Raw genomic sequence first — 27,533 nt, 5'->3', positions numbered from 1 at the left:
TTTGAATGACTCGATAAGAAACTCTTCTTTTTATGAGGAGTCTGCTAGGCCCTCGTCATTTCCTGGTTTTTACAAGCCTGAATCAAACTGATAGCTTGCTTACCTGTTAAGTATTTAGGGGTGCTTTACCGAAGTGCTTTATACTATTGAAATAACCATCTGGTCACTATGGACAGCTTTTTAAGAGGTGAGAGGGCAGGCGCGTTGTGCTTAAGTTTTTGTATTCATCAGGAAATGGGCTGTTGCATGGAGGATAGCTTTCAGAAAAGAGAGACGTGTACGATAAGTAGGGCCCATCTATAGTCCTATAGTCCTGTTGGGATATAACTAATGAAACTAAAAATAAACTTGAGCCTTACCGGACCACAGGCGCTGCCTTTCCTTCCCAAGGGGACACAGCATCTCGCATCGGCACAGCCCGCCCGCCCGCCGCCGCCCGACCCCTTCAGTCACCTCGGGGGTCCGGCCGCTGAGTGGAGTGTGGGCGTGGCACAAGGACCACAAATCCCAGCAGCGCTAGCGGCGCATACCGCTACCTTTGCGCGCCAGGAGGCGCATAAATCAGGCGTCACCCCGATCGAGGGGGTGAAACTAAAAATAAACTTGAGCCTTACCGGACCTCAGGCGCTGCCTTTCCTTCCCAAGGGGACACAGCATCTCGCATCGGCACAGCCCGCCCGCCGCCGCCCGACCCCTTCAGTCACCTCGGGGGTCCGGCCGCTGAGTGGAGTGTGGGCGTGGCACAAGGACCACAAATCCCAGCAGCGCTAGCGGCGCATACCGCTACCTTTGCGCGCCAGGAGGCGCATAAATCAGGCGTCACCCCGATCGAGGGGGTGAAACTAAAAATAAACTTGAGCCTTACCGGACCACAGGCGCTGCCTTTCCTTCCCAAGGGGACACAGCATCTCGCATCGGCACAGCCCGCCCGCCCGCCGCCGCCCGACCCCTTCAGTCACCTCGGGGGTCCGGCCGCTGAGTGGAGTGTGGGCGTGGCACAAGGACCACAAATCCCAGCAGCGCTAGCGGCGCATACCGCTACCTTTGCGCGCCAGGAGGCGCATAAATCAGGCGTCACCCCGATCGAGGGGGTGAAACTAAAAATAAACTTGAGCCTTACCGGACCACAGGCGCTGCCTTTCCTTCCCAAGGGGACACAGCATCTCGCATCGGCACAGCCCGCCCGCCGCCGCCCGACCCCTTCAGTCACCTCGGGGGTCCGGCCGCTGAGTGGAGTGTGGGCGTGGCACAAGGACCACAAATCCCAGCAGCGCTAGCGGCGCATACCGCTACCTTTGCGCGCCAGGAGGCGCATAAATCAGGCGTCACCCCCCTCTCGCGGGACGCGAGCGGGACGCCGGGCGAAGCCCGGGCTAAGGGCGGGCCCTCTGAGGCCCTCCGAGGTCGACGAGGTCGGGTTGGGTACACCCCATTAACATCACTGCCCGACGGTACATCAGGTAAACCTATGATATCTGTTATATGTGTCTAAGATTCTCCCCTGCTACTTAGGCTACAAAGACTATAATACCTTTCATGACATAGAGCTCCCCCGCATGATACATACCGGGAGACCTCTAATTTCTCCATTTAGTGCTTGCTACTGCACCCTGGCCACAACTACACCGCAATGTCTACCAGGGGAAGTAGAAGTAAAACTGCTGCAGCAACCAGTACATCCATAATTGGCCCTATTGACAATTTCATTACGAGAACTCATGACGCTATTGACTTAAGCATCTCTCTCCTTGAAAGAAGAGTCTCACAAGACTTAGAAGCTGCTAGGCGTAGGGCATCATATGAACTATTAACAACTAAACGTTCCTCCCTTGGTGAAATTTTGTTGGCAAAAACTCCTATTAAACAACATGAACTACAACCAGGCTGTTTGCAAGAAATACGGCCCGATATTCACACCATTCCTAACGAAATCAATTTATCGGCTACGGACCCACTAATTGATTGTGATTCTGATACGAGCAATGATCTTGAAAAGACACCAGATCTAAACATAAATCTTACTCCGGAAAATACGGAAGTGAACAGTCCTATATCATTAAGACCCTCCGAAGAGGGCGCTATTCGTAAACAGACTCAACAACCAATAATAACTATCCCTCCTCCTCCAAAACTATGTAAAAAATCTAAAGCTCCATCTAGAAAAACCACAATCAAGCACTCCACAGTTAGTGGAACAACAAACCAACCCCAGCCTTCAACGGAAGCAATGCAGAAAAAGGCCCAGGAGCATCCAAATAATCTTAACGTATCAGCAAAACAAATAAAAGACGACCAACTAATAGAAAGAGTTGGCAATCTTTTGGCGATCTTTATCTCACCAATCGAATCTAGATTGACTCGAATTGAAAAGAAACTTGAGGAACTCATCGCTGTTAACAAAAAGACTCCCACTAGAGACATCGTACCTACCAATACAGCAGGAAACATAAATACCAACACAACCACCATTACAAAACCGACAGAAAAAGTTACATCATCTGCAGCGAGAACAACAAAACCACAATCAAATCCACTTCCTCTAGTAAGTAGAGATAAGTTTACAAACAACTCTACTACAGGAAATGGCCCAACTCTAAGTACAACCACTAGCATTCAGGTGGTAACTACTACTCCAGGAAAGACGACAGCATCATCTCAGGAACAAAAAAAGAGACACAACCATTTAACTCCTACTACTACAAACTCTCAAAAACCCCGGCTAACACATGACCCTCCATATAATTCAAGGCAGATCCCTTCAAGAATCAATCTTCCTCCCGAATGTGGTGCTTATGTATTGATTTTGGTTAATGTGCCTAGGCTTAGGCATGATCAAGAGGAAACTTTTTCATCTTTGAAAAATAAGATCCTGCATTGGCTGATAACAAACTGTAACTATCCGATAGAATGCGCAGGAGAAATAAACAACGTACAGAGAGTAGGATGGATAGGCCCTTTAAAGAAAAAATTCGAAGGTGACTGTGTATCTATAAGCTTTAAAAACCCACAATGGGCCGAGAAAACTCTGGCTAGAGCCCCCCAACCCTCGGTTTGGGAATTTAACACTACTTTACTCCCGCTGGGGTACTTCTATAGACACCTGATTACTGATGCACCAACAGTGGAACCCATCCTACCCACCCCTCTTTTCGATCACCGTCCAATGTTTGTAAACAACTCCCCCTTTTTACAGCAGTACCCTAAATTTACATATCCGAACATCCATATGCAAAGACATCAACCACAGGTTCATTCTCATTTCACACCTCACCCCTATCTGTCTACAATGCCAACTAAAGAATATAGGGACCCTCGTTGGCAACAAGTCGCTGCCGCTCCTGGCAATCTCTACAGTATTCCAACACAAAATAGGTTTGCTGCACTTTCCACTCTTGACTTCAATGATTGACAAGAAAATACCTACTCTGTAGGACTAGAGACCAATACATTAAATCTAGAAGGTCAGATGTCAGGAAGTGCCCTTAATACCCAGGGAATAAACATTCATAACTCCATAGCAGAGAATACTCCAATAACTCAAAATCAAGCAGGACCAAATGACGAAACTAACTTAGTACAAACAATAATTAGTCCTGATCTTCAGGGAATTTCTACAATTAAGATAACTTCTCCCAGATATAATAGAAGTACTTCCTTAATACATATAACTTACTGGAATATAGCAGGCTTGCTGGCTAAAGTAACAAACCCTAACTTTTTAAACCAAGTGACTGCGAGCAGTATTATCTGTCTTCAGGAAACTTGGGCTATTGAGCCATTACATATAATGGGATACAAGACCTTCCTTTCTTCAGCAAAAAAATCTTCATCTGGAAGAAACAGTGGCGGTTTAACTATCTATATAGCAAATACTTTACATCACGAAGAGATAGTTCCTGTTAAACTACATGAGAATTACCAAATAGTTATTCTAAAGACAACTAAACAGACGTTATACATTATTGTAAACTTCTATAATAACAAGAAACTAGACGATCTGACTAATCTTCTTCAAGAGATTTCTCTTACTTTACAAGACTTAAAAGAGAAATTCACTAATAAAACATGCACTATACTCTGGGGTGGTGACTTTAATATCCACTTATGCGAGAATAACAACACAGATAAATGCGGGATAGAGGAAGATGATGGTAATTTGATCACCCACTTTACTCACTCACATGAAGGTGAAAAAATGAATGAGGCTGTAACTGAATTAGAACTGGGCTTTGCAAACGAACTAAAAACCTCCCAAGTACCTTTTACACCAACCTTTAATGGTAGGGGACTAATGAGTCTGATAGACTACGTCTTGATCTCAGCACATAAAGGCCCAAATATAGAATTATTTGAAGTACCCAAAAACCCTTTAAGTGATCACTTCCCGATTGTAATCATCTTAAGAGAACAAAAAAAACAAAAAGATCTTGATACATTCTCTCTACTACATCAACAAAACCTAGAGTTGGGGTCTCTTAACGGCTACACCCTAAAATGGGGTAACGTTGATAAAAAAGCGATCACCTCAAGAGTAGTTACAGCATGTAAAAACGAGATATCACTTTGTCTAGACTATGAGGCAGAAAGTTCCAATATAATAGCTAGTTTCAACACTATTACAGAAAAGATAAAAAAGGCATTAACTAGATCTTGTAAACAGATAAACTGTGAAAAGAAAGGCTGGTTTAACCCAGCTTGTACTAAAGCACACATAAAACTAAAAAAAGCATTAGGCAGGAAACATAGAGATAGGGCGAAAATTACTGCTTTAAGGAGAGAATATGCCTTGACAATTAAAAACAGAAAACAAGAGATAAAAAATGAGTTATGGGAGCGTTTAAAGAAAAGCTCAGAACTCAAAGATAGCGCTGAGTTCTGGAAAATAGTAAGGTCACCATACCTCACAGGTAAGGAGGATATACCCTCTATTGACGTTGCAATTACCAACACCGAATGGGTAAATCATTACTCAAATGTTTTTGGTTTAGGATCCTCATATAATATGGAAACAACAGACTTGTTGAATCAGGTTATCTATCCGTTAAACCTGTAGTTTACGCACGACGAGGTGCAGAAAGCATTAAGGTCCTCAAAAATAGGTAAGGCCCCGGGGCCTGACGGGGTTCCCGTTGACATTTATAAATACGAGGAAGAACTCTGGTCCCCGCTCCTGACAAATGTATTAAACGCATCACTAGAAGAAGGCCTGATAAAATCATGGAAGTCTTCTGTACTCGTCCCGATCTTTAAAAAGGGAGACCGAAATTCACCAACTTGCTATAGGCCTATCTCCCTCCTGGACTCTCTTGGGAAGGTCGCTGGTCGGATCATACTCGAGAGACTCCAGGAGTGGGCTGTTACTAATAATGCTATATCAGATATACAATACGGCTTCCGCGAGGGTCTAGGCACTGTGGATCAAGCGTTAAACTTGTCCCTATTGGCAGGAAAGTATTTAGAGGCCAAGGGGAGTGTTTTTCACATGGTGTACGTAGATCTATCCGCAGCCTTTGATTGTGTTATACACTCAAGGCTGTGGATGATCATGCTGAAAATGGGAGTAGATCCTCCTATCGTTGACTTCCTAAGAGAACTTTATACCGGAACAACAGGCAGAGTCCGATTCAGGACAAAGGGACAACTGACAGATAGCTTCGGTGTGGAAAAGGGGGTCAGACAGGGATGCGTTCTGGCCCCCTTTCTATTCACCCTCTATACAAATGGCCTCGAGACAGCAATGCTTGAGGGAAGTAAAGACCTCCCCTCGGTCGGTCGTCGGCATATACCTGCCCTGCTATATGCCGACGACGCGGTCATTTTGGCTAGAACATCAGTGGAACTGCAGCGAGAGCTGGATAGATACTGTGAATTTATGTTAAGTCTAAACTTGTTTTTAAACGCTAAGAAAACTTTTACCATGCATGCGGGGAGGAAAACCATGAAACCTAAAAGACTATTCGTGAAAGGAGAAGCGTTGGAAAGAACATCCACCTACCAATACCTGGGAATCGTCATTGACGACAAATTTAAGTGGAAAGCAGCAATTTCTGCTAGGAAACTATCCTTTCTAAAAGCAACAACGGCCTTGAGATCATTTGTTCAAAAATTGGGCCACAAGCCACCTTTAGAAACGTTAAAAATCTACAAGGCAAAATGTGTCAGTACCGCTATCTATGGGGCAGGGATATGGGGCTATGCAAATGTGACTGACTTACAAAAAATAGAAAATGCCTTCTTAAGATCCCTACTGGGGCTACCGAAAAATTCCTCTACATACGCCTGTCACGAAGAGCTGGGCATAGACCATCTAGAGGATATTATAAGAACTCAACCTATAATGCTCTGGCGCAGAATCTGGGTCACTGAACAATGTCATCTAACCAGACTCATTATCCAAGACATACAGACGCTCGAGCACTATGGGCGGATGAAATGGACAGCCTACGTAAGAGCCTTTTTAAAAGACATGGGATGCAGTCATTATTTTACAGACCCATTATCTCTAAACAGTATTTCCAAACTAGAACTGAGGAAAGCATGCCTATCACATTTGCATCAAATGCGTCTGCTAAAAGAAGTCCATAAACCCTCTGTACAACAAAGTTTATTAGTTCAAACAGTATCATCCGTCGAACCCTATTTGATGTCTAATATGACCCAATTTGATAAACTACTGTTGACACGCTTCAGGTTCAATATGTTCCACTTAATGGTCTGTTTTCCCACACAGAATGATTGGTCATCAAAACTGTTGTTGTGCCCTTGTGACTCCCAATCACAGCAGTTAACGATACACACAGTCTTATTTTGCAAATTTTTTGAGGCACCCCGCAGACAATGGCTATTGCCCATATTCAAGTACTGGGGCCTGCGCCAATGTCGCCCAGCTTACCTGGCGTTACAATATCTGGAAAATGAATTGATAGCAAAAGCAACTGTACGTTTCCTGAAATTTTGCATACGCCATAGGTCTAATCTCTGACAACTAAATGAGTGAAGAGTCCATAAGGGATGGCAGTAAAAGTTTACCCTTTTTTATGATTTTATAAACTGTATTTTAAACTTACGATTTTTAACAGTCCTTTTTTAAATTGAATCAATGTATAAAAATGTATTTCTATGAACTTTTATGGTTTTCTTCTAAAAAACCGAATAAAGTTATTTTTGATTTGATTTGAACTAATGATATTATACAACATGATAAATGTATTTTTAAAACTTACATTCACCCTTCGCGGCATCTTGATGAAGAATAATATGTTTATTGTTAACCAACTTAATGATACTCACTTTTTGACTCAGGATTTTTTACCCATGACCATGAGGTAAATCACAGATCGCTGGGGTAGATGTCAGTCCACTGAGGACAGACCTAACTCTATTGCTGTTTTCAGGTCTAGTTGAGTGTTGAGGTTTTTGATTGTATGTGGGATATTTTTGATTTTATTGTGTCTTGTATGTGATCTTCAAAGTCGAGGTTCTTGTTAATTAGGAATCTCATGGGTTTTGCTAAGTGGCCGTTATGTGCATGATATCATCATCTTTTAAGGCCTGTATCCATCTGTGTGCCACATATTTGTTCTGACTAGAGGAGTTACATTTAAGGTGTCTGTTTCATCCGTTGTTAGAAGTTGTTGTGATTTACTGTTAATGACAACGTTTTTGAAGAATCTGCCATACTGTTTCTACTTTTATTATGCGTGTAATCAAGAGAAGATATTCTTTGACTTACCTGAACAATTTAAGACACAAATATGATTAACCAAATATTTTGACCTGTATTGTAAACAGGACATGATTTGTACTAGATATATTAGTTTTCTTTTTATTTGGTTTTACACAAATTCAGAGCATTGTTCTATTCTATTAATGGCATTATTTGATTAGCATCTTATTTGCTCTAAGCATTCTTTGCATAAGTACTATTTGCATTTTTAATCATTAAGTGATATGGGTCAAAATGTTTCTCTGTTGTAGAACTTACCTTTTACTGATAACTGATTTGCACATGATGTCCTTTTTAAATAAGTATTGTTTGGGCTGAATATAATTAGGCTTTCCTGTTTTCAGTTTCTATTTTTGCTAAATTCTGGTGGGGTTTTTTCAGTGATTTCAATACCTTAAAAAACAGTTGTTATCAGTGGTTACATATTTGCGCGCCACTGAAAACAACAAAAAAAGAGTTTTTCCGGGGTTTATGGAACATTTTGCTTTTATTATTGCTTGCTTTCTGCACTGATAGAACATGGTATAAGACAATGTACGTATAGTGTATATGAGGTCCAAATAAATGTTTGCAAATTAAACTTATTGTAGTACACCATACAATACTTCTTCAGTGAGACGTTGGTCATGTGTGCTTTACTCTTTCCTTCCCATGTAAACTTCTGTGAAAAGGCCCTCTCAACATTGGCACTTAAGATGGGCAACGTCAAAACAGCCAGTACACAATTTGTTATCTCCGGCCACTGACATAGCTTTCCATGCCAATACTGGTGCACTTGAACATTTTGATTCTCATGGCAGGTTCTGCAACATTTGCATTGAGCTGGCGCTTGTCCCCTTTACTGAAGGGATCTAGAACGTGTACAGAGTACCACAGTTAGATGTCATTGACTTCAAATGCCATTGGTGGTGAAGGGACATTTCTATGCATCATTGCAAGCCATTTCTTATAAATTGTAAAATAAACGTTCCTGAATTGCTCTTCAACATTGCTTTGCTTACCAAGTGGCAAGCACTCTAACATGGAACATGTTGCAGGGCCAAAGTCACTAAAGGTGCCACCCAGCCTACTTTCTAGAAGATGTTTCACATCTACACCAATTATGCTGAACACTTGGCAGACAAGGGTTTTTTCAGACTCTAGTTTTTTTTATCATGTCCACTACAGCAGTTATGTTTTCCTGTAAAAATCTAATAATGCAGTAGAGTGTACTATTTTTTACATCACTATCAATAAGCGACCAAAGATCCTCACATTTCTTGCCTTTGGCATCATCACTCAGCCAAAATTCTGTAAACGGTTGCTACATGGATAAAATAGCATTCACAGCCCCTTGAACTGAGAACAATCAGCTAAAGGACACAGTTGGGATGACTCTTTGATGCCACACAAAGCAAGAAATTATAAATATTTGCGTTTTAGTTCCTGTGCATAGGAAAATAGTGTTCCAGAATGGACTAAAAAGTAAACAACATCCCTCATTAACTCTGAAGAATGTAAAGATGCTTTCAGCATACCTAGTGGCAAGGATCTCCTACACGGAATTAGTTCAGCTCGGGTATCAATTTTGGCAGGTTATCACACAACTTTTTCATATACGTAGCTGAATCACTGAAAATAAAAACAATATCACTCCAATCTTTGTTGAACTTGGAAAGAACCTTTTTTTGAAGAGCATTCCAAGTGACACTGCGTTCCATGTTTTCCAAAAGTCTAGTGTCATGTTTTCACCACTATCCCAGATGCTTGTTGATAGCGCTCTTAATACATATACTTGTCACTATACCTTGCGTTGAATGTTTAAAGCCTGAGGTGTTGGCAATTCTCCTACTATCAATACTGAGCCACTAGAAACTGTGGGCTGATGTATTAAGGGTGTTTACCCATTCTCTGTGGGTAAATGTGATGACATATATTAGGAAAGATTCTTATGAAACCAGCCATTGTACCTATCAGTGAAAGAATCAAACGCAGCCAAAATATCAAATATGGTTTTGATATTTCCTGATGCTCAACAGTTTATAAATTAATTAAACAAGACCTAAAACATGCTTCTAAACTCTGCATCTTTAGACCAAAGACCACAAAAACCGAAACAAACAAAAGGAAGAAGAAACAATATTTTAGTGGCATCCCTAAACATCAAAACTCAAGCAGAATAATGTTAGCCAGTATTGCTTACTGCTATCTTGTATAACAAAGTTACATTGTATTGGCCCCTTCAGGAAGAAAAAAAATGACTCTTTCACTCTTTTTCCTCTCTTTGAATGGCATTTAGTTTGTGGTTTTGCAGGTGTTTTTTCAGTGTTTATATGTTTTCACTGGTGAGGGTTATTTCTCGTTCAGTGGGGTTTTATCAGTTATTATAGGTTTAAACCTAAAACCCCACAGCCTAAATATAATATTGTATCTCTTTTATGTATTTTTATAAATCGGAATAAGGATTATTTTGACTTTGATAAAGTTGCATGGAGGAATTAAAAAAGACTTCCACCAGTCACACAGCAGGAAAATGTGGTATCCTTCGTGTATCCCTTGTAAAATAGGCACTGCCGCAAATATATACAGGACATATGAATATATAGCCATCTCTTGCGTGCATATTTAGCTTTTTTTTACCTGATTAAAATAAACTCTTGTGTTTTTCAGGAATACCGAAGAAGGTCGGAAATGGAAAGAATATCCAGTTTTACTGCAATCACAGGTAGTACTTAAACGATTGATTGTTAGCGAGATGTAGACACATTATTTTACACCAGTCAGCAGGGAATTCAACAATACAGCATGACAAAATGTTCCCTTTATGTTTTGAGACTTACGAAGCCAAGAAGGAACATACTACATCCTTTGAGAGAAACAGAGGAGATCATGCTCAGGAAAGATTTAAGCCTATTCAGTCCCCTCCCTCAATTGTCTTGTTTGGAGTCCCCCAAGGTTCAATCCCAGCACCCAGCTTTTCTTTGTAAATACTATTTGTTGTTTGCAGTTATAGTATAGACGTGTTAAGAGTGCAAGACATCTCACCAGACAGTATTTGTACAAGACATTATATTTTTATAAATTATAACACAAATGACAAAAAGGATATAAACTCCGACCTCCCTCTTATCCCTGCAGCTCTTCATTGGAATGGTGATATGGCTTTATTTACCATGTTTAGGTTGACGGTCAAGCTTCATCAGTTCTTCCAGACACCTAAGTACTGTATTTTTTACTTTTTATTGCATTTTCATATGAACACAAAATAAGATAAATCAGAACTTCGTGTCTCAATGGATGTAATGCTTAGAGTTCTAGCAAATACCTCACACTCATAAATGGAAGCGAGCACAGGGAGCCTGACGGATAGACAGTTCTCGCAAACATGCTGCAGTGCCTTTGGCAGTCATTCTGAACATCAATGTGGTACCGTTACCCAACCCCCAGGGATACTCACCGCCACCCCCCAGCATCTCATCCCACATCGACTGCACTAGGGGCCCCATTTCTTTTCCAATTTCCGAGGGCATTCCAGGGCCTTGTACACCAACTCCTCAGATCTCACACACCAGTCCATGTTGGTTGGCGCAACCTGCACTAGTGTCCCACGCCCCTTCTGTACTCTTCCAACAGCCTGTCAAGGTTTATGCCAAAAATAGTGTGGTCAGTGATAATGTAGATCTGTAGGTATATGAAACAAGTGTGTCCCACTATATGGGGCAGGACCAATTGGTCATTGCCTTCCAGTCAGCCAGTGGAAACACCACAGATTTATTCCAATTGTTGGAAGCCCGAGTCCCAGTCCCGCACTACTGTCACCAAGTGCACGACCCGGGGCTCCCCACTCAATGTTAGGCCAAGTAAGGACACCGTTTGAGATAGCGCTGCTCACCCCCTTAGTAGCTTGGCACGAGCAGCCAGGCTTATTTCCAAGGCACGAGGGTTCTGTATGTGCAACCCCACCCACAGCAACCCACTGGTAACACCACAAATGGACTCCACACGAGTTTGATGAAAACGAGTATAAACTTTATACAAAAAGCTATACTGTAAGACCACACGATAGATAAGCCAACATAGAATAAAGGGTATTCCGGCTGGCTGGTAGGTTCAAATCCCAGCCACCACTTTCAAAATGCTATGCTGGTCGTAATGCTAGAATCACACACGTTGCGATAGACAAGCAATAGTGCACTGCGTAACGATACAACCGTGTGCTGGGCAAAGGAGAAATAATATAATTCGTAACAATACACCCGGTACCTGCAATGGGAGAAATAATGCAATGCTTACCGCTACATTCATGTACGGCGCAACAAAGGAATAATGCAATGAGTCACTTCCCAATCACGTACTTTACAATGAAGAAATAATGCAATGCGGGCCGCTACAATCATGTACTTTGCAATTAAGAAATAATGCAATGCGTAACTATAATCATGTACTTTGCAATGACGAAATAATGCAATGCTGGCCGCTACACTCCTGTACTTGGCAAGGGGGAAATAATGCAATGCGTAGCAATACAATTGTGTTCTTCGTTACGCAATAATAATGTCAGGCGACCTATGACAGTCCGGCAGTTCGTTAGCAGCAATATTGGCAATGTATATTACGACAATCAGTCTCTTCGATAACAGTTGCCCCCCACACGGTTCAACAATGACACAGAGTACATCTTCTTACTCTGGCGCCTGTACTGCCACTCCATTCGTCAGTATGGGCCCCACTCTGAGCCGAAGCAAAGGCTCACGTCGTCAGCAGGACTGAGAGGCAGAGAGAGTGTCCCTCCGGGCCCGCGCCCCACCTAGGTAGTAATCCACGTTACCTTGGGGCACAACCCCACTCTCCTCTTTCCGCGAACTGGCCCTTCCGTGCAGAACTCTCTCAACGGGCCTCAGCGGCCTGGCCTGGCAGCTCAGCTCCTCCAGGGCTGCTGGTCTGGGCTGTAACTGTTAGGAAGGTCTCAGGCGGTCGCAGGGCACGCGTACCCCACGCCACTGAGATTACTTTTACTCCGGGTGCACGTTCACCACCACACCCTCCGGGTCTGTTCTGGTACAAAGCCACGCACACAGCGCTGATGGGACTCCACGTCGACTCTGAGTGCACGCTCACCAGGCACTCCTTCCTGTGGTCTCAGTTGACACCAAGACACGCCCACCATGCTGCAGAGACTCACTTTCTTCCGGTGCACACGATGATCAGCCGATCACCTCCACAGTCACAGGTTGCACCAAAGCACGCACACTAGTTTACTGAGACTTTCTCCAACTCTGGTGCCCCGATATCCAGGTGCTCTTCACCAACGCCTTCAGCCGCACCTCGACACGCTCCCTGCGTGTCCGAGACTCACTTCACTTCCGATGCTCACGTTGGTCAGGCCCTCCTCACCAACGCTTCCCGTGCATCACAACACACACCCTGCGCGTCCGAGACTCACTCCACCTCCGGTGCACACGCCGACCAGGCGCTCCTCACCCGCACCTGCGGTGCACCAATACACGCACCCTGCGCACCCGAGTCTCACTTCAGCTTCGGTGCACATGCTGACCAGGCGCTCTTCACTAACGCCTGCAGTGCACAACGACACACACCCAGAGCGTCCGAGACTCACTTCACCTGGGATGCCCAAGTTGGCCAGGCGCTCTTCACCTGTGCTTCCTGTGCACCACGTCATGCACCCAGCGCATCCGAGTCTCACTCCTCCTTCGTGTGTCCAAGATCACAGGGCACACCTTCCGAGGGTCTCAAGCTCCCACAACATGCGCCCACCGTGTCCCTTGAAACTTTTACCGGAAACTTTTATGTTTCTGTGTTTCCAAACAGGGAGCCAGCTCACCTAAGGCTCTTAGGGTTACAAGACACAGCACAAAGCACAGTGTCCGTCAAGCAGGGGGAACCAGCGCCTCCAAGCACAATCCCAACAGCCTCTTCCTTGGTTAGAACAGCATACTGCAGACCAGCCCCAGATCACGAAGCAAGGGTTGGTCTTTCTCAGCAATCTCTTCAGCTGCTCCTTACTTAGCAGAGGTTCCTCTTGACCACGAAATGGGTCCTAGTCTTTTCAGTCTCAGTCCTTTTCTGTTTCATTCCAACATTCAGGGGTTTCAGCTCTCATAGTTATACCCCTTAATGTCTTTGAAGTTTCTTGTGCTCAGGGGTCCCTGACCCCTCCCTAAATCAGTTCTCGGTGTCTCCCTCCCAGTGTCACCTTTCTCCCTTTGATACTGGGGGTCTGGACCCTTAATCACTCAGCAGGAGATGGGTCAATTGGTTTATAGCCTCAGCCCAGGCCTTTTCACCTCCCGGGCTTCACCTCCCCCTACTCTCCAGATGCAGGGCAGCCAGGTGCCATCTCAACCCCTCCCTGGGTCACGACCTCTCCCAGCTCCTCTCACCTCTCGGATCCAGGCAGTCAATCCACATTCAGCAGAGACACACAGAAATGGTTAAAGCACAAAACTCAGCCACTTTCTAAAAGAGTGGCTTCTGAACACACAGTGACAAAACCACTTTCGTAGAAAGATGTGTTATGACACTGTGAGTTCATACATACTAAACTTCACCTCTCCATTATAAACTTACTGGAAACTAGGCTACCAAAACACAGTACCCAGCCTCCCCCATTCTATCCTATGGGCAGAATGGCCTTCAGCAGTGAAAAACGAAATGGAGTGTTTTTCACTGTCAGGACATAACACACACCTTAGTATATGTCCTGCCTTTTACTTACACTGCACCCTGTCCAGGGGGTACTTAATGTGTATGAATAAGGGAAAGTAAGACCTGATAGGTGGTTACACATATCTGATAGAGACATCTAGCGTAGATTCCTTAACTTAGACTATCCCAGGCATCAGACTGGATCTGGAAATGTTTTGCAGCAGCACCTCTGCCTGCCGGGGGACAGCGCCACACGACCCCGCCCTGACGTCGTCCACGTACGTGATGCCAGCTAGGTCATATAAGTCCCTCCCGGCACGCTGACGTCAGTTTCCTTCTTTTCCAAGTGCAACGCGGATCTGGAATGAGCGGTTTCTCTGGCCTGCTTTTAGGCCTCCATTTCGACGCTTCGCGTCAGGAACAGTGTGCGATGCCTTCGGGCTTTAACACATGTAATTCCTGTTCGCGGCAGATGTCCGCGACTGACCCGCATCTTTGTATGTGGTGCCTGGGCGAGCACCATGACTCAACGGACTGTGAAGCCTGCCAACACCTGAAGCTGAAGTCTCGGCGGGAGCGCCGTATGAAGCTTCTCTCAGCACAGCTGTCCCGGTCGGAGTCGTCTTGTCCCCCGGCCTCTTCATCGCCGTCAGGTCCCTCTACTGTCCGGTTCCGCCGTCGATCGCCCTCTTCCCTCCCCAGGAGCCCCATCAGGATCCTCATTCTACAATGGGGCTCCCTTCCGTGGGACATTGGTCGCACCCTCAGTGTCTTGGGAGGGTCAGCTTACAACCCTCCCCCACTGAGGAGTTGTTGTCCCCTCCGCGGAGGGCTACACAGGCTGGTGCAGCTTTTTTTAGAATGGTCTCATTGGCCACTCGCATTTTAAACATGCAACCCCCTTCTGCCCCCTTGTCTGTGGACCCCTTGCTCGAGGTCCTTCACCGTGGGTCCGGGAATGTGAAGCCGCTTCTACCCTTTGAGGCTTACCTTTATGATGCCCTCTTGGGTACCTGGGTTCAGCCTGCTTCAGGTGAACTGGTGGCTCGTTCAGTTTTGCACCACATGATCCTGTTTGTCTTTTTGTGCACCCTGATGCGCAGGTGTTTGTGTTGCAGATTGCCTTTCCTTCCCTGCCTCCACAAACACTTCCTCCCTCTCGGGAGTCCAGATGGGGTAGGAACATCTTTGCATCCACTAGTGTGGCGCAACGGCCCTTAAATACAGTGTGTCTCTTGGCTCTGGCTACCTCTGCCCTGTGGGACTCTGCAGAGTCTTTGCTTTCTGCCACCTCTGAAGGTGCTCGCGTTGATCTCCTTCACCTCTTCCGGGATGGCCGCGACCTTGCCGAATTCACAATTCACTCAGCCTTAGATACTGCAGATTCTTTGGGGCGAGCTATGGCGGGTTCTGTTGCCTTAAGGCGTCACGTTCGGTTGCGAGATAGCGTCTTCCCTGAAAATATCTGGGAGCAACTGGTCGACTTACCCTTTGACGGGGTTTTACTGTTTGATGATCACGCCAAATTGGCGGTCACCGGCTCCTTGCGAGCTTTCGTCCTCCCACTTAGGTCTTCTTAGGCCTGTCTTCGTGGTGGTACTTTTTCATTTCGCATCCTTTTGATGCGCTCTGTGTTTAACATGGGCAGTGATCCTTATGTCTTCTTTTTCTATGGTCAAGGGTGATTACCCCTTTTATTGGCATCCCTTGGATGCGTTTTGATTTGAGCTGACTGTGGGCCTGCTGTGGCTGTGTTCCACAGGTAGCTGTGTCTGGTCCTCTGACTGGGGTATTGAGCCGGTGGTCCAACTCGGTAATGTCAGACGGCTCAGAACTCATGTTCACGGGTTTGTTTCTTTACTGCGCTCTTTTGGCTTTATTGCCCTAAGAGGTGTTCCCCGTTGTTTGGGGTATGCATTCTCCATGTGGGGTACTTGTACGCTATTATATAGCTCTGCTAATCTCACCTGGGCCTGGAGATCCTGTGGGCTCCATGCTTCGCTTGGTGGTCCATTGTACGGTGTTCTATGTTTTTCCCTGCTGCCATCTTCTCACGCCATGGTCATCCTGCCTGTTGCCTGTTCCACCTCCTTGGGAGGTTTGTTGATCTCCTCTTCAAAAGCGACTCCTACCTGCCCTTACTATACTAGGTATGCTCCAGTATGGACATGTTCATGCTCCTGGCTTTTTTGTCTCTACATATTTATATGTTTATACATTTATGTATACATGCTCGTTGCCTGTGTATTCCTCTTTCCACGTCGCCACCTCTTTTCGAGGCTGCGAGGTCTGGACCAAAATCTCCATGTATGAGGGAGCTTTTCTGAGTTGTTGCAAGTTGCCCATAGGTTCCTCCTTGCTTCCGCTTACTGGGGTGATTTCCCATGCTCCCTTTTTGGTGTTCGACACTGTACATGTTCTTTCTGGAGTGTTTGGTCACGGATTCTGAGGCTCTTCCCACGATTCGTTACCTTGGTGTTTTTGGCCACTTCCTTCGCATATGCCTTTTTCCAAATTATCACCGACTAATGTTAAAGCTACGGGACAGCTCTTCTGATGGCAGTGGTCCTTAACTACTACCGGCAAGTCTTTATTGTGGGTTGTTTCTCACTTTGGCTTCACACTGCTCAGTTGGGCCCTCTTATGCTTCTTGTGTAAGCCACTTTAAGGTCTCTGTGGCCGTTTGCCTGCTGCATGTTTCTACCTGTTTCAGCGGGTTTAAAATGGATGTTATTTGCCCCTATCCCCCTTTTTGGGATTGGGTGTGCACTTGGCGTGTTTCTTGTCCTGATGGCTATTTTCAATGCATTGCTCAGGTTCTAGCTCTTGCCTTTGGGCTCTTGGCACCGGCTCCTTCAGCCTTCCTTCTATAGGCTAGTCTGTTAGGCTCTGGTTGCATCTCAACAGGTTCTTTTCGAGTTTGGGTCGGTGTCCTCATCGTGTGCCATTAAGCGGAGAGTGGTCCTTCTTTCTCTCTCTCTCTCTTTCTTGCTCTGGTATAGGGCTCATGCCTTTCTACCTGTAAACGTTTTATACGGGTATGGTGTAGCGCCATTCTGGCATTTTTAGGATATCTACCATATCATCATTTCTGCTCTTCCGAGCTACTTGGGTTGCTGTCTGGCTGTTCCGCCACAGCCTCTCCCCATTATCTGTCACTCTGTAGCCAGATCGAATGCTTGGCACTTTCTGTTGTTCAGTCGCTAACCCATCTCCCCTGTGGGGTATGGCTATATTATCTATTCAAAGTTAAGGAATGTGCGACTAGATGTCTCTATCAGATGTACGAGTTACTTACCTTCGATAACGATGAATCTGGTAGAGACGTTGTCTAGCCGCAGATTTCTTAACGCCCACCCAGCCTCCCTGTTCTGCGAGGACTTTGCAGAGTGGTGTTCTCCACTGCCCTCTTCAGTTGCCATTGGGTTATCTCTCACGGGAGTTCAGTTTGTTGCACCCCTCTGAGAGTTTCAATATACAGTTGACTACTGCTGAGGGGCTTCTTTCCTATTATATGGTGCTTTTCATTCACTAGGAGATTCGTTTTCCTCTCCAGTTACTCTCCTTTCCTTCCGACTTTTCTATTGTCTCAGAGTCCTAGTCTCCTCTTGGTTGTCCTCTTTAGGGGACGGTTGTGTTCTGTTTCCAACCTCCCATATTATAGGTGAAGGGCCAGTCTTTTCATACATTCCTACAGTGGACTGTTGTTTTTTCTGTGCTCCGTTCTTTCTGGGCGGCAAAGTTCTACATGGCAATATCAGTCTATTTCTGTCTGTTGAGCTGTTCTCCCTTTGTTGCACTCAGGGAATGGTCTTTGCTTAGCTTGCGGGGCTCTTTTGCACGGCTTTTGCGATGGTGTCTTCCACCATCCTCCTTCTTTATTCACTGGTTTTTCATACTTTTCACACTGTTCCCCTACTCTCACAGTTTCAAACTGACGTCAGCGCGCCGGAATGGACTTATATGACCTTGCTGACGTGACGTACGTGGACAATGTCAGGTCGGGTCGTGTGTCGCTGTCCCCCGGCGCACAGAGGTGCTGCTGCAAAAAAATTCCATATCCAGTCTGACGCCTGGGTATATTCTAAGTTAAGGAATCTGCGGCTGGACAACGTCTCTACCAGATACATCGTTACCGAAGGTAAGTAACTTGTACGTCAGGACAACATGCTAACTTAGCAAACTGCGCGCAGGCCCTACACTGCAGGCCTGAGTTCCCTTCTCCATGCGCCTTTGCATTACTAGCCCTGGCACACACAGTGCACATCACTAAGGACTTTACTAGTAAGGCAACCATACCAATCATGGCCAACCAATTACCATTGCAGTTTACATGGGGAAAACTTGTACTTTGACACTGACCAGCAGTGGCAAAGTACCCAAAGCATCTAAATTGGCAACTCTAAGTCAGGAAAACGGTCTAGGGGGACAGCAAAAACTTTAGGAAACTTTAGCAAAAAGGCCAAGTCCTACACTAATTGAAATGGACCATCGCATATGTGCCAAATATTCTCAAAATGTTTTAGGGTCCTTGGGGTGGTCCAGGTTGGGTCAGCCAAATAAAGAAAAATGTCTTCGGCATAGAGTGAGACGACATCTTCCCAGTTTGTATCCCATCTTAAACCGTGGACCACTGCGTCTCCATGTTTCCACCTCGCCAGTAGCTCGAGGGCCACCGCTTAAGATAAGAGAGGACAGTGGACACCTCGGACTCAGACCCCTACCAAAGCTGAAGTCAGTTGAGGTCGTACCATCATTGATTCTGACGCGTGCTACTAGGTCTTTGTCCAGTACTTTGACCTACTTCAGGATCGAGGGACTGAAACCCATTTTGCTCAAGACCGTCATCAAGTATGACTGTTGTAGTGAATCAAACACTTTTTCTGCATTTTGGGCCAACAGTATTGCTGGTTCTGTATATGATCATTGTGTGCTAGGCATCCGAATAAATTACTGAGATTGTGTCTGTTTTACCTATAGAGCTAGAAGCCTCATTAGTTGGGGCCAAGAGAGAAGCAAGAATCCGTAGCATGCAGTTTGACAGCATTTTCGCTAACTCTTTCATCTCTACGTTAAGGAGCAATATCGGCCGGTACGAGGCACAATCCTCTGGTGGTTTCCCTTTCTTGTGAATGAGCACTATGGTGGCCTGGTGCAGATCCCGCTGGAAGACTCCTCTTTCTTTGGCCTTACTGAATATGTGCTTCAGGGGCTGGACTATGTGTGAGCTTGCTCATTTAAAAATTCAGGGGGAAACCAATTTGGACCGGGGACTTTCTGATTTTCGTCGGAGACAGAACCTCTATGATTTGGTGGCTGTAATATCCACCGCTTGGGAGTTTAGTCATCTTCCCCGAGAATCTGCACCTGAATGTTTCAGATGAAGCCCTCCAGGGTGCTCAGGGTCCATCCTAACACGTGACCCGTACATGCCTGCGCAGGGTTGGCTGACCTCTATACTAGGACCCTGTCCTCTCTACAGACTCTATATATGCTGCTTTGTCTTTCCTCATGGCATACCAGCTGTGCCAACAGTTTACCTGCCTTGTTTCCATCTCGTATCACCGTCCATCAGTTCCTAGGGTTTCACTCTCCACCCCACCTGTACTTGTCTGACAGTTGTCTGAAGGGTTGAGACCAGGGGGAATGATCGGATATGCCTCTCAGTAAATAATGTATGTCCTGAAAATGGCCCACTTGTCCCTGTGGAAACAAGAGGTAGTCAAGTCTGGATCGTGACCTCACAGCATACGAGTAGTGCCGCGTCTCTGGGTGGTCCGATCTTCCTAAATTCACCATCCCCATTGCCTCTATTAAGGCACTCAAGTATGTGTCCGTCTTAGGTGGTCGACCCGACCGAGTCACCCTGTCTAGATTGCTCTGTGCCATCAGGTTGAGATCTCCTCCCAATATTAAGAGGGTTTTTGGGATTTTTAATATTCAGTCCCCCAGCCTTTTCAGCCTATCATCTGTAAACCTGGTGGGAAGTACCACAAGGCAGCTGTCATGTCAATCCCGTGGCACTCATCAGTTGCTTCCCACACTCTAGTAACCTGCAAAGGAATGGACCTACGGACCAGAATATCCATGCCTTTGGAGACGGCAGAGAACCCAACGTGGGCCAACAATCGATATCCACCACACCGCCTGGTCTCTTGTGGGCACCACTGTCAACCTTTGGTGTTTCTTACGTTTTGTCCCTGGCTTTGCTACCACATTGGGTAGTTCCTCTCGTGCGGGAAATCCTACAGCGAGTAGGAATAACCTGAAATACTCTTGAGCAAACAGATGCTGTCTATTGTTGCACGTAGTTAATCCAAAATAACTTGTAGATTTAGCTCCATACAGTTTTCGTTTGTTTAAACCATTTATTTGTTAATCATCATATTCCATTCATATGACTGGATAATCTCATCCTATATTCCATCGTTATTTCTCAAAAACATGTTAGTGCTCCACATAGTTTTGAAATCCCCAATGCATTTCGCACAAAAGTGCGCTTCCTCAGGGGGTCTGTAATTGAATAGAAATAACACAAGTAGGTATACTAGCAAATGTCCAGGAGCAGGTAAATACATCTATATGAGCACTAATTTAGACGAGTGAATACAAGTCTGACTAAAAGTAAATGTGTTGAAAATGAAAAGTAGAAGTTAAGGAGTGAAAGCCAAAAAATAAATAATTCAAAAGGTGCTCCACGTGTGTGTCCGCAGTGAACAGTGGAAAATAAGAAGAGCCAAAGAAAAGCCAAAGAAAATCGGTATCTATTTAAAGGTATAAAGTAACTCGGATTGAATAAATCAATGCCAAAAGGTGCACTAGACAACCAAGAATATGGCAAAATGGAAAACCATGCATCGCATTTCCCCGTGCAGTTAAACACACATTCGTGGTGCCGAGGGAACATAAGGTATCGGAATAACGGTGATACCATCAATGTCTTACCAGTGTGACAAACAAGTCAGAGAATCAACGTCGGGTAACCGTGTGTCGGCGAGGACCAGGCTCCGTGACTAGCAGGAACCCGGAAGACGCCACGCATGCGCATTAGCGCATTAAAAAGTGTTTCAAACAGTAGGCATGGAAAAGAGACATGCTCAGCACCCGTGTATGTGGAAATAGAACAATAACCTCGTAAAGCGAGAGTTACATGCATCCCTCACAGCAATCATAAGTAGATAATGAGGTGAAATGACGAAGGAAACAAAATGTAAAACATTAAATATGCCGGCTACATATAATTACACCCTCGGGTAAACCAGCTGTGTGAATAAAAATAATCCAAAATTACTATCATATCACAGCTAAATGGAGATCAATATTTACAATGCAATAGGTCACTAATATCAAGACATTAGTATCAAGACGTTATTCATAGGTGACAACTAAATTCAAGACGTTCATTAAGTCCTTAGCTGGTTTACCCGAGGGTGTAATTATATGTAGCCGGCATATTTAATGTTTTACATTTTGTTTCCTTCACCTGATTCTCGTCATTTCACCTCATTATCTACTTATGATTGCGTCACTACACGTTATCCCTTTTGTACCTTAGTATCCTTTTTCTTATTACTCCTGTCTGACGTTCTTTTATCCTATCATTTTTTTCTTATTTTTTGGCTGTGAGGGATGCATGTAACTCTCGCTTTACGAGGTTATTGTTCTATTTCCACATACACGGGTGCTGAGCATGTCTCTTTTCCATGCCTACTGTTTGAAACACTTTTTAATGCGCTAATGCGCATGCGTGGCGTCTTCCGGGTTCCTGCTAGTCACGGAGCCTGGTCCTCGCCGACACACGGTTACCCGACGTTGATTCTCTGACTTGTTTGTCACACTGGTAAGACATTGATGGTATCACCGTTATTCCGATACCTTATGTTCCCTCGGCACCACGAATGTGTGTTTAACTGCACGGGGAAATGCGATGCATGGTTTTGCATTTTGCCATATTCTTGGTTGTCTAGTGCACCTTTTGGCATTGATTTATTCAATCCGAGTTACTTTATACCTTTAAATAGATACCGATTTTCTTTGGCTTTTCTTTGGCTCTTCTTATTTTCCACTGTTCACTGCGGACACACACGTGGAGCACCTTTTGAATTATTTATTTTTTGGCTTTCACTCCTTAACTTCTACTTTTCATTTTCAACACATTTACTTTTAGTCAGACTTGTATTCACTCGTCTAAATTAGTGCTCATATAGATGTATTTACCTGCTCCTGGACATTTGCTAGTATACCTACTTGTGTTATTTCTATTCAATTACAGACCCCCTGAGGAAGCGCACTTTTGTGCGAAATGCATTGGGGATTTCAAAACTATGTGGAGCACTAACATGTTTTTGAGAAATAACGATGGAATATAGGATGAGATTATCCAGTCATATGAATGGAATATGATGATTAACAAATAAATGGTTTAAACAAACGAAAACTGTATGGAGCTAAATCTACAAGTTATTTTGGATTAACTACATGCAACAATAGACAGCATCTGTTTGCTCAAGAGTACTTCAGGTTATTCCTACTCGCTGTAGGATTTCCCGCACTATTCGTTTATAGCACCTCGTGACCCAGGAGGTGAACACCTGGAGTACCTATAAGATTGGAATAGTGGTATAAACTTCACTACCATACATCCAAAAAAAAGGAGTGCAGCGGTTCATATTCATTTTGTTGTAGTTCCTCTCGTGGCATTGAGGAGTTGAGTGCCTCCAACCACTCCCATCACCACAGGGGTCTAAGTGAAGAAGTGCGAGCCGACCTGATCGATGATGCACAGTTTTGCAGGGAAAAATAAGGAATATTTCAAATTCAGTTGCCTCAGGCGTTTTTTGACTGCCATGAATATTTCTCAAGACATCTTAGCACCCCCTAAAAGGCACTATATTGCCAGAAAAACCCCATCGGCTCCCTGGTACTCTGAACGACTCAGAGGGTTGCGGCAGATTTGCAGACAAAAGGAGAGGGCCTGGCTTGCTACGCCTAATGACTTGAAGAAAACACAGCACAAATTAGCGCTTAAGGATTATAAAAAAGCTATAATGGAAGAAAAAAGGAATTACTTTAATAAGATTACTGCTGGGCTGAGATCATCTAGGGAGCTCTTTAAAACCATAAACTCCCTTTCGGTCCCCAAGTCAGCTAACTCTGTGATTGAATCACAGATGTTATGTAACAACATTGCAGACTTCTTCCTAACCAAAATAGCTGATATTCATTCTTCATTGGAAATCCTTAACCAAAAACTGAATAGTGAAGCTGACCCCCATGCCCCTACAGTGCACTCTGATGACACGAACACAGATGGGGGATCTAGCCCTATTCCCCTTTTTCTGAAATTTCCTGAGCTGTCCTGGGAGGAGCTAAACTGCATCCTTGATGCCATTAAATCCTGCTTTCCTTTGGACCCCTGTCCTTTGAAAATTCTGAAGGCCTGCAGAGGTATCCTATTACCGTCCCTTCTTGAGATTTTAAACAGCGCTATCACGGAGGGAATATTCCCTCAAGTGTGGAAACTCGCTGTGGTTAAACCCCTTCTTACGAAGGCCTCTCTGAATCCTGAGGTGTTAAAAAACTTACGGCCGATTTCGCTATTACCAGCACCGGCAAAAATTCTTGAAGCTCATTTAAATCGGCATTTGACAGCATTCCTGGAAAGGGAGAATCATTTCGATTCCTCTCAGCATGGATTCCGCGCGTCCCTCAGTACGGAGACTGCCCTTACGGTGGTGGTAAATAATATTAGATCTGAGGTGGACAAGGGCCAGACCACTTTGTTGGTCTTGCTGGATCTAACAGCAGCCTTCGATACCCTGTCCCCCTCTATCTTAGTGGATAGACTGAGGGGGATAGGGGTAGAGGGTAGCGCCCTGAATCTTTTGTCCTCTTTTTTGCACCAGAGACAGCAAAAAGTGAAACATGGCGATTTTATGTCCCCCACCCTGGCGGTGCAATGTGGAGTCCCACAGGGCTCGGCGCTTAGCCCGGTCCTGTTCAACGTATACGTGACCCCCTTGCCAAAATAATAAGAGAATTTGGATATCAGGTATTATCATACGCTGATGATACACAGATCATTGTTTCGACAAATCAGTCGGGGCAAGACTGTGCTGCAAAATTTAAGACCTGTATGCAATCAGTATCATCATGGATGATAAGGAACTTTCTTAAGCTCAATGGTGAGAAGACCGAGTTGCTGGTAATTGGTAGGAATCAAGATCTGTGGAGTGAGGAGTGGTGGCCTGATGCCCTGGGCGAATGCCCCCGCCCGGCCAAATTCGTTAAGAATTTAGGCGTAATCATAGATCCTACCCTGTCATTTGACCGACAGGTCAATAAAACGGTTGGCACCTGCTGTACCATCATTTGGACCCTTAAGAAGGTAGCCCCTTTTCTATCTCCTGAGGCGCGTAAACAATCCACGGTCGCCCTGGTATTATCCAGGATTGACTATTGTAACGCTCTCTATGGCGGTATAAATCAGAAGGAGATCCAAAAATTGCGGCCGCCAGACTAGTTTTGAATCTGCCCAGGCGATCATCAGCGACGGCGGCAAGAAAGTAACTGCACTGGCTGCCCATTCAGGCGAGAATCACATTTAAGATCCTTTGTTTCGCCCACAGTGTGTTTTTTGGATCAGGCCCAGAAGGGGTGAAATCCTTATTGAAATCCTACACTCCCAGCAGATGTCTTCGATCTGCCTCGAAAAACCTGCTCATAGTTTCAAGGGTTAACAAGGCAAGATGGGGCGGTAGAGCTTTTTCCTCGCTGGCTCCAAAACTATGGAACTCACTCCCGTCCGAAATCGCTAGACAGCCGTCTCTGACAATTTTTCGTAAACTCATAAAAACGTGGCTGTTTTCCCTAGCCTATTAACCCTGATTAACTCAGTGCTTCCACCCTCTTATGTTCTGTCTCTGGTTATGTCTATGTCGTTTCCATCTGATAGCGCCTTGATGCCCTCGGGGGCTAAGTTCTCTCTGCGCGATATAAATATCCCATTCATTCATTCATTCATTCATTGTCATTGGAACTTGGTGGTATATTCCGGGTAGATGTTTTCTCATCCTCTCTCTAGTTGCCAAGGTCTATTTGCATGCACCACCTGTAGGATTTTACCCCTATTTAGAAAGTTAAGTAGTCTGGCCATTATGACTCATCGTGGTGCCTCTGGTGTCGGTGGCTTGCCCAGCACTCTGTGGGCCCGTTCCACTGTGAACAGATTGAAGGTCTGTCCTCCTAGGACCATTAATCCCAACCAGTCCTCGAGGATTAATTCTATGCTCAGTCCCTCGGCTCTTTCAGGCACCCCCACCATCACTTGTTGCTCCAGAGCATCCCTTCACGTTGTCTAGTTTGTCAGTCAGGAAGTGGACTTCCTTCTGTAGAGCACGTAGTCTGTCATTTCCTTCAGTGACCGTGGGTTTCAGCAGGGCCATAGTGGATTCCATTTCGGCAACCATCTCTACCAATTTCGTGCGGTCTGCCCTTAGAATACCCTCCTCCTGATCCACAGTATCAATTTTGAGTCCCAAAAATGTCTTTGTGTCCTTTATGGCAGCCAGGATCCCTGCTGTGTGGGCCTCCAGCCCTTAGTATCCTCCTACATTTGCTCACCCTTTTTCTTGATTAGGGCAGGGGCACCTCCGTGGTGAGATTGTTTTGACCTTTTGAGATGCACCAGCAGCATCACCCCACTCCCCTTAGAAAGAGCATGGATGGAGAACTCAGCCGCAACTGTCCCAGGGCCGAATGGGTCCTGCGACTGGTACCATAGTCCTTACACTTTGCAATGGGTTTTACCAGGGCCGCCACCCGAGGTACAGCCACAGTATCCCACCCAGGCCATAGGCAACACCCACCCTCCCCCACTGGGATCCAGTCTCCCATAGGGCCAGCCCTAGGTGACAAAGACAGCTGACCCAAGGCGGGTCACCATGGCCTCCCTGGGCGGGGCATGAACACCCCTGATTCCCAACCACCACCTCTGTATCTTGTGCACCAAGCCTCCACTGGGGTGCGGTTGCCTCCCTGCACCTGGGTGTAGAGTGCATACCTAGCCTCTACTATACAATGTTGCACCCATGCAACTGGAGGGCCGGGCGGGCCTGAAAGCTGAGTGAACTCAGCAATCCCCTAAAATACTCTATGTGTCAATGACTTCATTATCCCAAAGTGCGGCCTATATCACGAGGAAACCGAGGGCCCTACACTGGCGACAAAGCTGGTCTGTACCCAAAGCCTGCAGAAACACTGCCACACCACGGCCCTATGCAGTGCTTTCCATCTGGAGTAGTGTGATCATCAGTGCTGTGTGAAGGCATGCTGGCTCCTGATAGGTTGGTGGCCTGCACCCCTATCTCTGCTCCAGCGCTTGACGTTTCCCACTGCGAGGAGAATATAAACCACATGGAATGTTTCAGAAATCCAGGGCCTACATTGTGTGTGGCCTTATAGGCTATATACAGAGCTTTACATTTTATTTGGCATCTGATTGGCAGCCAATGCAATTGCCTTATTACTTTAGTTACTGAATTAAACGTAGGAGTCCTTGAGAGAATCCTCGCAGCCGCATTCTGCACCATTTGAAGCTTATTGAGATTTCTTTCCTGAGTATTGCTCAATAGACTATTGCAATATTCCAATTTAGACAGGACTAAAGCTGTGATTATTCTCTTTCTTGCTTCCGCCAGAATAAATAAAAAACTTTTTTTTAGCATTCTAAACAGATTAAAGCAGGAAGAGACCAAAGAATTGACTTGGGGTTTGTAGTTCAGCTTGTCATCTATTTTTGCCTTAGCCACTGGAATGGGCAGAGATCCCAGTTCTTCCGGCCACCAGCTAGAGGACCAGATAGGGAGTAGGTTTCCAAACACAATCACCTCAGTTTTAGTGAAGTTCAATTTGAGCCAGTGTCTAAACATCCATGAGCTAATTGCTAGCATATCGTCATAAAAGGAGGCCGATACGTCTGACCCATTTTTGGTGATACGGTTGATCAGCATCCTGTGATCAATTGTATCAAAGGCCTCTGATAAATCCAACCGAATAAGTCTGCTGCTCCCCCTCGGTCGAGCGTGACCCTGATCTCCTCGGTGGCTTTGATCAGGGTTGTTTCAGTGCTGTGGCAGGAATTGAAACCGAATGGTGTTTCATC

The 27,533-nt window shown here is 45.2% G+C and overlaps 1 protein-coding gene across 2 annotated transcripts in view; it reads left to right on the top strand.

Moving 5' to 3' along the window:
- Positions 1–27,533, top strand: part of TEX11 (testis expressed 11) — an 853,291-nt gene that overhangs the window by 118,643 nt on the left and 707,115 nt on the right. For both annotated transcript variants that reach the window (XM_078640006.1, XM_078640005.1), the window contains one exon: positions 10,376–10,430. In XM_078640006.1, the coding sequence (XP_078496132.1) occupies positions 10,397–10,430 (34 nt within the window). In that variant the 5' untranslated portion in view covers positions 10,376–10,396. The remainder of the gene's footprint in view (positions 1–10,375; positions 10,431–27,533) is intronic.

This window comes from Lissotriton helveticus, chromosome 4_2, assembly GCF_964261635.1.
Source record: "Lissotriton helveticus chromosome 4_2, aLisHel1.1, whole genome shotgun sequence".
Classification (NCBI taxonomy): Eukaryota; Metazoa; Chordata; class Amphibia; order Caudata; family Salamandridae; genus Lissotriton; species Lissotriton helveticus.
The sequence above is the reverse complement of the archived record's forward strand: the minus strand, read 5'-3'. Positions and strand labels throughout refer to the sequence as shown.